Here is a 12,350-nt window from a genome sequence, read left to right as displayed (position 1 = left end):
TGTTTTTGAAACGTATCTCCTTTAAAGAGGTTATCCCAAGAGTGCAAATTGTCAATCAGCGGGGGGGGGGTTAGACTGCATGGACCACCACCAATCATGAGAATGTGGGGTCCCTTGACGCCTGGGGGGTCCCTCTGCTCTTCTGATTGTTGGGGGTCCCAGCAGTCAGGCCCCCCCCACCCTATTGATGTAATACAGTATACAAATTATTACCTTGATATAATCTCTTTAAAGAGTAGGAACATCATTTTTCTGTTCCTAGGAAAGCTGGGTGATCACTTACATCACTACTGACCCGATTAAGGACTATAACTTTAAGTATGGCTGTGTTGTCCAATCTGTGGTCCTCCAGCTGTTGCACAACTACAACCCCCAGCATGCCCGGACAGCCAGCGGCTGTCCGGGCATGCTGGGGGTTGTAGTTGTGCAACAGCTGGAGGACCACAGATTGGCCACCCTTAAGCTATTATGGACTATCTAGTCAATTAGAAAAGCCCTGGCAGCCATATTGGAGGCCACCCAGCTTTCCCCAGGACCAGAAGATGGAGGAGGAGAAGGGAATGCGCCCCAGCTTACATCTAACGTAGAAAAAATAATAATAAATTTAGTTAAAAAAATAAAAAATAAAAATAAAACTATTTCTACAACAAAAAAAACGTCATAAAGAACACAGACTGAAAAGTAATAAAATGGCGCCCACCACAGTAATTAGCGCAGGAGTTGCGGTGCGATTGTCTCTGGTCAGCGCCTTTTGGGGAGGGCGCGGCGGATGCGACAATTTTATTGGATGGTCATTTGTTTAATTAAACGACAGAAGGAATTTCCTCCTCTCCTTTACATATATATATATATATCTCCAGCAAACAGGAATCTATACATAATATTACATAATGTATAATTTACGGGGGGACAAAAAAAAATTTAATTAAATAAAAAAAAAGGGCAAAAATGATTTAAAAAGTAAAAAAAAAAAAAAAAAAAGTGTAAAATCCCATAAATTGCATTAACACTGCGAATGGCCCACGACTGCAGCGAGGAATGGAACAAAAGAAAACTGAAAACATAAGACCAGAAAGTGGTGAAAGGTGAGGACCCCTGGTGGCGGGAGGCCGTAGTGCAGCCATCTTTCTCAGACCGCGCAGCCTGTAGTGGATCCTAGTGGTGCTGGAGCGCGGAATCCGCTGCACCGGGTGCTTCACGCAGCGGGAGGCGACCACAGAGATTACGCTTTAACAAAGAAAAGATGCCAATGCCGTCCCATGTGGCCGCTGGTACGGTCACCGGCGTCCGCTCTGGGTCAGTGAGGACAGAGAACTCCTCCCCCCCCCCCCCGCCGGAATTATAAATCAGGAAAGCGACTGGGGTCCTCTTTGTAGTCGTCCGGTATCGTGAAGATCGACTCCTCAAACTCTCCGTAGCGGAATTCTTGGAACGTTACCGTGGCCGTGATTGTTGGGAATACGGGGATGTCTGTGGAAAGAAGAATACATGAGCGCAAAAAAGCAGTGCAAAAAAATTTAAGGGTGCCTGCCCATCGCTTTAAAGGGGTTACTCCGCTCCCCAGCGTCCGGAAAATTAAGTTCCGAAAGCTGTGTGCGGGCATCCGCGTTCACGCCTGCCCCCTCAGAGATAGTCTATGGGAAGGGGGCGCAACGGCCGTTATGCTCCCTCCCATAGACTTTCATTGAGGGGCTCGGGACATGAGGGGGTGTGGCATCACGAGGGGGCGGGCGTGAACACGGAAGCCCGCACACAGTGTACGGAACTCAATGTTCCGGAGGCTGGGTAGCGGAGTAACCCTTTAAAGGGGTTATCAAGGAAATTATCTATCTATATAATTATCTATCTATATATCTATATCTATATATATATCTATATCAACTGGCTCCAGAAAGTTACAGATTTGTAAATTACTTCTATTAAAAAAATCTTAATCCTTTCAGTACTTATGAGCTGCTGAAGTTGAGTTGTTCTATTCTGTCTAAGTGCTCTCTGCTGACACCTGTCTCGGGAACTGTTCAGAGTAGAAGCAAATCCCCATGGCAAATCTCTTCTACTCTGTGCAGTTCATTAGACAAGCAGAGGTGTCAGCAGAGAGCACTGGTGCCAGACAGAAAAGAACAACTCCACTTCAGAAGCTGATAATTATTGGAAGGATTAAGATTTTTTAATAGACGTAATTTACAAATCTGTAACCTTCTGGAGCCAGTTGATAAAAAAACAAAAACAAAAACAAACAAAAAACAACCCTTTAAAAGGAATGTTCACTCATGGGAAAGGAAAGGGGGGGGGGGGGAGACAAGGTAGACCCCTGCTAAAAATACCAAAGTCCAGAATTTTATGTCGCTTCATATACCAGAAAGAAAACATAAAAATGTGTCACCAAAACAAAAATGGTACCAAACTACAGAGCACGGCACAAAAAAAGGAGCCCTCAAACAGACCGAGTGTTATAGGGGTCAGAAGAGGACGATTTTAAAGCGTTACCTTCACGAAAAAAAACTGACATGTCCATCAGACGCGTGAATAATCACTGGGTCTCTCCCCCGAGGTCAAAGTTCAGTTGGTTAAAGGGGTACTCCAGTGGAAAACATTTTTCTTCAAATCAACATGTTCTGTATTAAAAACCATTTAAAAAATCCTAATCCTTCCAGTACTCAGCTGCTCTATACTCCACATGAAGTTGTGTAGTTCTTTTCTACCTGACCACAGTGCTCTCCGCTGCCACCTCTGTCTGTATCAGGAACTGTCCAGCATAGGAGCAAATGCCTATATAGAAAACTGCTCTGGACAGTTCCTGACATGGACAGAGGTGGCAGCAGATAGCACTGTGGTCAGTAAAAGAACTATACAACTTCCTCTGGAGCATAAAGCAGCTGATAAGTACTGGAAGGATTAAAATTTTTAAATAGAAGTCATTTATAAATCTGTTTAACTTTCTGGCACCAGTTGATTTAAAAAAATAAAAATAAAATGTTTTCCAGCGGAGTACCCCTTTAATATGGCCCAGTAGATTGAAAATTAAAAGGAGGAAAAAAAATTGCTTCGTCCTTAAGTGGCCAAGACACAGGACTGCGGCCACCGGCTCGGCTCGCAACGCTGTTTGAGGCTGAGGAGAAATCACGTACCTAATTTTACAGGGAATCCTGGGGGAAGCTTCATCTGTACAAATTCTCTGAGTTTATTAAAGTGCTTGAACGGTGCGATAACCTCAAGAACATTCAGCAGACTGGAAGACAAAGGGGAACAAATTATCACAAAGTGCTCCTCCTGGGAGGGGACGAGGCAACATCAGAGTCAATGGGGGTTTACAAAGACTGCAGGGATGTGGAATTCCTATCGCCCGACGCCCGGGTCATGCAGTTCCGGGCACCGGGCAGGTGAATTTTTCCGGGCAAGCAGGGCCGGACCTGACAAGCGCGGTGGCACTCCGCAGTCTGTATGGAGCGGGCTCCCGACTCCTGCCCACTCCACTCTCTGCAGCCCCGGCTGATCTCAGTAGCCGGGGGCCACCGCTAATAACCATTCTGCGGCGATCACTGCGGCTGGCTATTCACCCTTGAGATCATTGCTATCAAAGCTGACAGCGGCGTCTAAAGGGACATGGGAATGCTCCCTGGTGGGCTGGATCACCCCCCCCGCAGCGCGATCGCGGGGGGTAGATCCACTATAGAGGTAACCGGAGTGATTACCTCTGTTCCCTGGTGTCTGTGGCTCTGTCATTGATAGATGCTGGCTGGACTAGGCTCTATCAATGGAGCACAGAGCACACAGATCAAGGAGCACCGAGAACACAGGGCATGATGTCACAGGTGGGCGAAGTCGTGACATCATAATACTCCCTGTGGTCGGGAGGCATAAGACTGAGAGCCTCCTTCCTTCCTGCTGCATGCTAGATTGTGGGGGTCCCCAGCGTCGGGACCCCCGAGGTCAGACATCTTATCCCCTATCCTTTAGATAGGGGATAAGATGTCTTGGGGCCGGGGTACCCCTTTAAAAGGGGTTATGCGCTGCCCTGACATTCAGAGCTCCGCTCACAGCGTCCGGAAGTTCATTACTCCGAACGCTGTGTGCGGGCTTCCGTGTTCGCGACCACCGGGTGTGACGTCACGTCCGCCCCCTCACAGAAAGTCTATGGGAAGGGGGCGTGACAGCAGTCGCACCCCCTTCCCATAGACTTTCTGTGAGGGGGTGGGCGAGACGTCACGAGGGGGCGGGCGAGACGTCACGAGGGGGCGGGCGAGACGTCACGAGGGGGCGGGCGCGAACACGGAAGCCCGCACACAGCGTTCGGAGTAATGAACTTCAGCGCACAACCCCTTTAACCCCTTAAGGACCAGGCCATTTTATACCTTAAGGACCGGAGCGTTTTTTGCAATTCTGACCACTGTCACTTTAAACATTAATAACTCTGGAATGCTTTTAGTTATCATTCTGATTCCGAGATTGTTTTTTCGTGACATATTCTACTTTAACTTAGTGGTAAAATTTCATGGTAACTTGCATCCTTTCTTGGTGAAAAATCCCAAAATTTGATGAAAAAAATGAAAATTTTGCATTTTTCTAACTTTGAAGCTCTCTGCTTGTAAGGAAAATGGATATTCAAAATATATTTTTTTTGGGTTCACATATACAATATGTCTACTTTATGTTTGCATCATAAAATTTATGAGTTTTTACTTTTGGAAGACACCAGAGGGCTTCAAAGTTCAGTAGCAATTTTGAAATTTTTCACAAAATTTTCAAACTCACTATTTTTCAGGGACCAGTTCAGTTTTGAAGTGGATTTGAAGGGTCTTCATATTAGAAATACCCCATAAAAGACCCCATTATAAAAACTACACCCCCTAAAGTATTCAATAAAACATTCAGTAAGTGTATTAACCCTTTAGGTGTTTCACAGGAATAGCAGCAAAGTGAAGGAGAAAATTCAAAATCTTCATTTTTTACACTCGCATGTTCTTGTAGACCCAATTTTTGAATTTTTGTAAGGGGTAAAAAGGAGAAAATTTTTACTTGTATTTGAAACCCAATTTCTCTCGAGTAAGCACATACCTCATATGTCTATGTTAATTGTTCAGCGGGCGCAGTAGAGGGCTCAGAAGGGAAGGAGCGACAAATGGTTTTTGGGGGGCATGCCGCATTTAGGAAGCCCCTATGGTGCCAGGACAGCACCATAGTTCACATTGGGGGGGGGGGGAACATCCAGCTGTTGCAAAACTACAACTCCCAGCATGTACGGTCTATCAGTGCATGCTGGGAGTTGTAGTTTTGCAACCGCTGGAGGCTCCGTTTTGGAAACAGTGGCGTACCAGACATTTTTCATTTTTATTGGGGAGGGGGGCTGTGTAGGGGTATGTGTATATGTAGTGTTTTTTACTTTTTATTTTATTTTGTGTTAGTGTAATGTAGTGTTTTTAGGGTACAGTCGCACGGGCGGGGGGTTCACAGTCGTTTCTCGCTGGCAGTTTGAGCTGCGGCAGAAATTTTGCCGCACCTCAAACTTGCAGCCGGATACTTACTGTAATCCTCCGCCCATGTGAGTGTACCCTGTACGTTCACATTGGGGGGGGGGGGGGGGACATCCAGCTGTTGCAAAACTACAACTCCCAGCATGTACGGTCTATCAGTGGATGCTGGGAGTTGTAGTTTTGCAACAGCTGGAGACACACAGGTTGTGAAACACCGAGTTTGGTAACAAACTCAGTGTTTTGCAACCAGTGTGCCTTCAGCTGTTGCAAAAGCTACAACCCCCAGCATGTACGGACAGCGGAAGGGCATGCTGGGTGTTGTAGTTATGCAACAGCTGGAGACACACTGGTTTGCTACTTAACTCAGTGTGCCTTCAGCTGTTGCAAAACTACAACTCTCAGCAGTCACCGACAGCCAACGGGCATGCTGGGAGTTGTAGTTATGCAACCACCAGATGCACCACTACAACTCCCAGCATGCACTTTAGCTGATTGTGCAAGCTGGGAGTTGTAGTTACACAACAGCTGAAGGTGCACTTTTCCATAGAAAGAATGTGCCTCCAGCTGTTGCAAAACTACAAGTCCCAGCATGCCCATAAGGGCATGCTGGGAGTTGTGGTGGTCTGCCTCCTGCTGTTGCATAACTACAGCTCCCAGCATGCCCTTTTTGCATGCTGGGAGCTGTTGCTAAGCAACAGCAGGAGGCTGTCACTCACCTCCAGCGATCCTCGCCGCACAGGTCAGTCCCTCGTCGTCTCCGCCGCCGCCGCTTCTCCTGGGGCCCCGATCCCAACAGGGGCGCCGGGGATCGGGGTCCCCAGCACCCGGGGTGCACGTCCCGCACCCGCTCACGTCCTCCGGAAGAGGGGCGGAGCGGGTTGCGGGAGTGACACCCGCAGCAGGCGCCCTGATTGGTCGGCCGGTAATCCGGCCGACGAATCAGGGCGATCGTGAGGTGGCACCAGTGCCACCTCACCCCTGCTGCCTCTGGCTGTTCGGGGCCGTCTCTGACGGCCCCGATCAGCCAATAATTCCGGGTCACCGGGTCACTGGAGACCCGATTGACCCGGAATCCGCCGCAGATCGCTGGACTGAATTGTCCAGCGATCTGCGGCCATCGCCGACATGGGGGGTCATAATGACCCCCCTGGGCGATATGCCCCGATGCCTGCTGAACGATTTCAGCAGGCATCGGGGACCGGCTCCGCTCCAGATGGTTGCGGGGGGCCGGTAAAACACATGACGTTCTCATACGTCATGTGTCCTTAAGGACTCGGAAATGGAGACGTATGAGAACGTCATGTGTCCTTAAGGGGTTAAGGGGTAAAAATCGCTCATCAATCTGAGACCAAAAATGTAGCAGATTACATTTTTTTTATTTTTTTTTTGCAAATGTATTGTAAGGCGTCCACATTCACGACCGTTATGCTGCACTGCCCCCTAGTGATCTTTTGCTGCACAAACCTCCCCGCATCGCTCTCCATAGATCTATAGAATAACATAGTTGCAGAAACTCACGATTCGATTCCCAGAGGAAAATCCTGGCTCACGGCGATTGTTGCTTTAAACGTTTTTTTGTTCTCTTTGCAGACGAGTTCTCTTCCGAGATGTGGAGCTCTGGGGGGGTAGGAAAACGTATAGAATTTTATTAGAGACCATATATAAAAAAGAGACAGGCTATAGAGCAGTGGTCTCCAACCTGCGGACCTCCAGATGTTGCAAAACTACAACTCCCAGCATGCCCGGACAGCCAACGGCTGTCCGGGCATGCTGGGAGTTGTAGTTTTGCAACATCTGGAGGTCCACAGGTTGGAGACCACTGCTATAGAGGAATGAATGAATGGAGGAAACTAATAACTTGGAAATTCTATACTTCTCTAGATCCATGTATAGTTACAAAGCTGCACCCAAAATGCAATGTCTAAACAAACCAATTCTAGTCAAACTTAGCCCCTTAAAGGGGTACTCCGGTGGACAACAATTTTTTTCAAATCAACCGGTGCCAGAAAGTTAAAACAGATTTGTTAATTACTTCTATAAAAAATTTTTAATCCTTCCAGTACTTATCAGCTGCTGTATGGTCTTACAAGAAGTTGTGTAGTTCTTTCCAGTCTGACCACAGTGCTCTCTGCTGACACCTCTGTCCATGTCAGGAACTGTCCGGAGCAGGAGCAAATCACTATGGCAAACCTCTCCTGCTCTGGACAGTTCCTGACACGGACAGAGGTGTAGCAGAGAGCACTGTGGTCAGACTTGAAAGAACTACACAACTTCCTCTGTAGTAGACAGCAGCTGATAAGTACTGGAAGGATTAAGATTTTTTAATAGAAGTCATTTACAAATCCGTTTAACTTTCTGGCACCAGTTGATTTAAGAATAAAAAATAAAAATAAAAACAAATTGTACCCCTTTAAATCCTTAAGGACCGGCCATTTTTCACTTTTGCACTTTCGTTTTTTTCCTCTTTACCTTCTAAAAATTAACGCTTTCAATTTTCCACCTACAGACCTAGGTCCTAGGGCCTTCAATTTTACTTTGTATTGACATCAATCAGTTCCCCACAAAATCTACATTACGTGGGGCAAAAAAACAAAAACCAAAAAAAAAATGCCATTTTGTAACTTTTGGGGATTTACGATTCTACGCAGTGCCCTTTTCGGAAAAAATTACACCATATATTTATTCTGTAGGTCCATACGGTTACAAGGATAACTAATTTAGTTTTTTTTTTTTTTACATTGTATTACTAAAAAAAATATATATATATATATATAACTACATGCACCGAAATTAGTATGTTTAAAATTTTCCTCTTCTGACCCCTATAACCTTTATTTTTCCGCATACGGGGCTATACGAGGGCTCATTTTTTGCGTCGTGATCTGAAGTTTTTATCGGTATCATTTTTCTTTTGATGGGACTTTTTTATTATTATTTTAGGGTATACAAAACAACAAGAAATAAGCAATTTTGGACTTTGGAATATTTTTTTACGTATACGCCATTGACCGCGCGATTTAATTAAAGTTATATCTTTAGTTCGGACATTTACGCTCGCGGCGATACCACATATGTTTATTGTTATTATGTTTACATATTGTTTATATGGAATTTAGGAAAAGGGGGGGTGGATTCAAACTTTTAATATGGAAGGGGGGTTAATTCACATTTATTAACTTTTTTTTACACCATGTCCCCATAGGAGACTATTACATGTAATCTTCTGACTGCATATACTGTTCAATGCTATGCCCTAGCATAGCATTGATCAGTGTTATCGGCGCTCTGCTGCTCCAGCCTGCTGAGCAGCATGGAGCAGCAGATCACAGATCGGAATGGAGAGGAGGCAGGTAGGGACCCTCCCCCATCCTCTCAGCTGTTCGGGACACAGTGATTTCCCTGCTGCGGTCCTGAACAGCCCGACTGAGCTGCCGTTTACTTTTTCACTTTAGAGGCGGCAATCAACTTTGAACGCCACGTCTAAGGGATAATGCCGGACATCATCACGATCGGTGATGTCCGGCATTAGACACACCACCCGGCTATGATGCATGGTCAGCCCATGACCCTGCGTCACAGAATGGGAACAGGACCAGGGCGTACAGGTATGCCCCCCCCATGGTCCCCAAGATGTTAAAGGGGTATTCCAGGAAAAAAAAAATGTATATATCAAGTGGCTCCAGAAAGTTAAACAGATTTGTAAATTACTTTTTTTTTTTTTTTTAAAAGATCTTAATCCTTCCAATAATTATGAGCTGCTGAAGTTGAGTTGTTTTCTGTCTGGCAACAGTGCTCTCTGCTGACACTTCTGTCTGTCTCTGGAACTGCACAGAGTAGAAGAGGTTTGCTATGGGGATTTGCTTCTTCTCTGAACAGTTCCCGAGACAGGTGTCATCAGAGAGCACTTAGACAGAAAAGAACAACTCAACTTCAGCAGCTCATAAGTACTGAAAAGATTAAGATTTTTTAATAGAAGTTATTTACAAATCTGTTTAACTTTCTGGAGCCAGATATATATATATATATAGGACAAGGCCCACTCCCGGTGAATAAAGCGCTCAGAAACTGATGAATCATTACAAAGTACAATTGGTGGCGTAAAAAACAAGCCCTCATATTGGTCTGTAGGTGGAAAAAGGTTAAATGGTGTTTCTATAGGATTAGAAAAAAAAGGTTTTCTTCCAAAGACAGCGCCATACCGGTCCTTGGTATCACAGCTTGTCTCTATTCACTTCAGTGGAACGGAGCTGTAATACCACACACAACCTGAGAACAAAGGTGGCGCAGACACTATAAACCACTGCAGCTGTTGAATACTTACTTGCCGTTTTCAGCAGACATGTACTCTTCCCACGTGATGGTGTTGGGGGGAGGAGGGGTCAGTGACTGTCTCCTTACGGGCTGCAAAATAAATAATTTGTTACAGGCGGACAACATGAAGTCATACTTACAGGAATGACCCTTATTTTGATTACTGATCTCTCTCTGTCTCTCTATATCTATATATTTATTAAGAAATAGACATATATACTAATATGCTGCAGAAAAGCATTATTTTCCTTATAACCCATATATCCGCTTGCTATTTGCTTGTAACCAAGATGAACACCTTGAGATGACGCCAGAAGGACCAAGATGAGACGTCAGAAGACAAAATATTTTAAGAAGAAACAGACTGCATAGAAGGACAAAGATCTGGGATTTTCCAGTATGAGAGTGAACTTTGGCCAAGAAAGAAACAGATGCTTAAATATGCTAATAAATACAGACAAAAAGCTCAAACAACCAATCAAAATATAACATGATGATTTTGATGTGATAACTAACCTCCCCCTTTTGTCAAATGTAAAAACGAATGCGCTTCCGTGTAATAAACAGAACTCTCTCTGAGAACTCTCTGGGAACACTTGGGAACTCTGAGTTTCTTGCTGAGAAAGAGTTTTATACCAACATTTCGGCTGGTATATATTTATTTATGTCGACACTCAGCAGTATACAGCAGCAGTCACGCACATTTTAAGGCATAAACAGCAGCCATCCTTGACAATACAATGACTCTGCTCTGCTACATCCCTGCAGACACGGATACTTCTGGCGCCGATTGGGTAGATAAGGTTCCCAGTAAGGCTCCCATCATGGTCTGTGATATGAGACCAGGACATAATGCACCACTAATATATAGGAAACTATAGGGTCAGAAGACCCCATATGGAAGGAGGGGGGGGGGGGTCATACCTCAAAGTTCTGCTCCATCAGGTTCCCCCCTTTGCTCAGGCTTTCCATGATGGCTTTATTTCGCAGGATGTCCTCTTCGCTGAGATGTTCTCTCCTCTTGCGGGATTCCAATATTAACCCATTCACTAAGTAGAAGTCTGCTAAAAAGTTTCCCACTCGTTCCTACACATGAGATGCAGAGCGGACAGCATGAAAGGTTAGAATGCAGCGTGAACCGGGCCCTACCAAGCGTGCTCCGGGGGCCAACAGATGTCCTAACAGATTTTTAACCATGTGGAAAAGTGGTTTCCAAACTGGGAACCTTCACATGTTGCAAAACTACAACTCCCAGCATGCCCAGACAGCCGAAGGCTGTCTGGGCATGCTGGGAGTTGTAGTTTTGCAATATCTGATGGTACACAGTTTGAAGACCGCTAATGTAGAATCACATAGCCACAAAGAATAGCAGGCGCATTGTCCATCTCTGTTCCTGCAGAACCTCTTTGTACTCACAGCTGCGATACAGCAAGATTTTGGGAAAGAGTAACAGTTAATATAAAAAACATTAAAATATAAATCTTTCCAGTACTTATAAGCTGCTGAAGTTGAGTTGTTCTTTTCTGTCTGACAACAGTGCTCTCTGCTTGTCTCGGGAACTGCACAGAGTAAAAGAGGTTTGCTATGGGGATTTGCTTCTACTCTGGACGGTTCCCGAGACAGGTGTCATTTACACAGAAAAGAACAACTCAACTTCAGCAGCTCGTGAGTACTGAAAGGATTAAGATTTTTTTATAGAAGTAAATTACAAATCTGTTTAACTTTTTGGAGCCAGTTGATGTATAAAAATAAGTTTTTTCCTGGATAACGCCTTTAAGGCATTACCTGTTGCTCTTCCCTCCGGCTGAGCGTTTCCCAATCAGGGTGCCTCCAGCTGTTGCAAAACTACAACTCCCAGCATGCCCTGGACCGCCAAAGGCTGTCCGGGGCATGCTGGGAGCTGTAGTTTTGCAACAGCTGGAGGCTCCCTGGTAGGTTAACACTGCTCTGGCTAAATCTGGGTCCTGAATAGATTACCTATTCCCTAAAGAAACCAAGCTGTTAACCCCTTAAAGTGGGTTATCCAGGCAAAACCTTTTTTTATATACATCATCTGGCTCCGGAAAGTTAAACAGATTTGTAAATTACTTCTATTAAAAAATCTTAATCCTTCCAATAGTTATTAGCTTCTGAAGTTTTCTGTCTAACTGCTTAATGATGATGTCACGTTCCGGGAGCTGTGCATGATGGGAGAATATCCCCATAGGAACTGCACAGCTCCCGGGACGTGAGTCATCAGAGAGCCGTTAGACAGAAAACAGCAACTCAACTTCAGAAGCTAATAACTATTGGAAGGATTAAGATTTTTTAATAGAAGTAATTTACAAATCTGTTTAACTTTCCGGAGCCAGTTGATATACAAAAAAAAATTTTGGCCTGGAATACCCATTTAAGGACTCAGCCCATTTGGACCTTAAGGACTCAGACAATCATAAAATCAAAAAATCATAACTCTTAAATTTTCATCCACAGACTAGTATGAGGGCTTGTTTTTTGCGCGACCAGTTGTCCGTTGTAATGCCATCACTCACTTTACCATAAAATGTATGGCGCAACCAAAAAAAAAAC

At 44.9% G+C, this 12,350-nt stretch overlaps 1 protein-coding gene across 2 annotated transcripts in view; it reads right to left on the bottom strand.

The window, feature by feature from the left end:
• Window positions 1-432: 432 nt before the first annotated feature.
• Window positions 433-12,350, bottom strand: part of ANKRD13C (ankyrin repeat domain 13C) — a 46,256-nt gene continuing 34,338 nt past the window's right edge. For both annotated transcript variants that reach the window (XM_056532738.1, XM_056532739.1), the window contains exons 9-13: window positions 10,707-10,868; window positions 9,793-9,872; window positions 6,990-7,088; window positions 3,129-3,229; window positions 433-1,470 (exon numbers count right to left, since the gene is read on the bottom strand). In XM_056532738.1, the coding sequence (XP_056388713.1) occupies window positions 1,340-1,470; window positions 3,129-3,229; window positions 6,990-7,088; window positions 9,793-9,872; window positions 10,707-10,868 (573 nt within the window). In that variant the 3' untranslated portion in view covers window positions 433-1,339. The remainder of the gene's footprint in view (window positions 1,471-3,128; window positions 3,230-6,989; window positions 7,089-9,792; window positions 9,873-10,706; window positions 10,869-12,350) is intronic.

Source organism: Hyla sarda, chromosome 7 (assembly GCF_029499605.1).
Source record: "Hyla sarda isolate aHylSar1 chromosome 7, aHylSar1.hap1, whole genome shotgun sequence".
Classification (NCBI taxonomy): Eukaryota; Metazoa; Chordata; class Amphibia; order Anura; family Hylidae; genus Hyla; species Hyla sarda.
The sequence above is the reverse complement of the archived record's forward strand: the minus strand, read 5'-3'. Positions and strand labels throughout refer to the sequence as shown.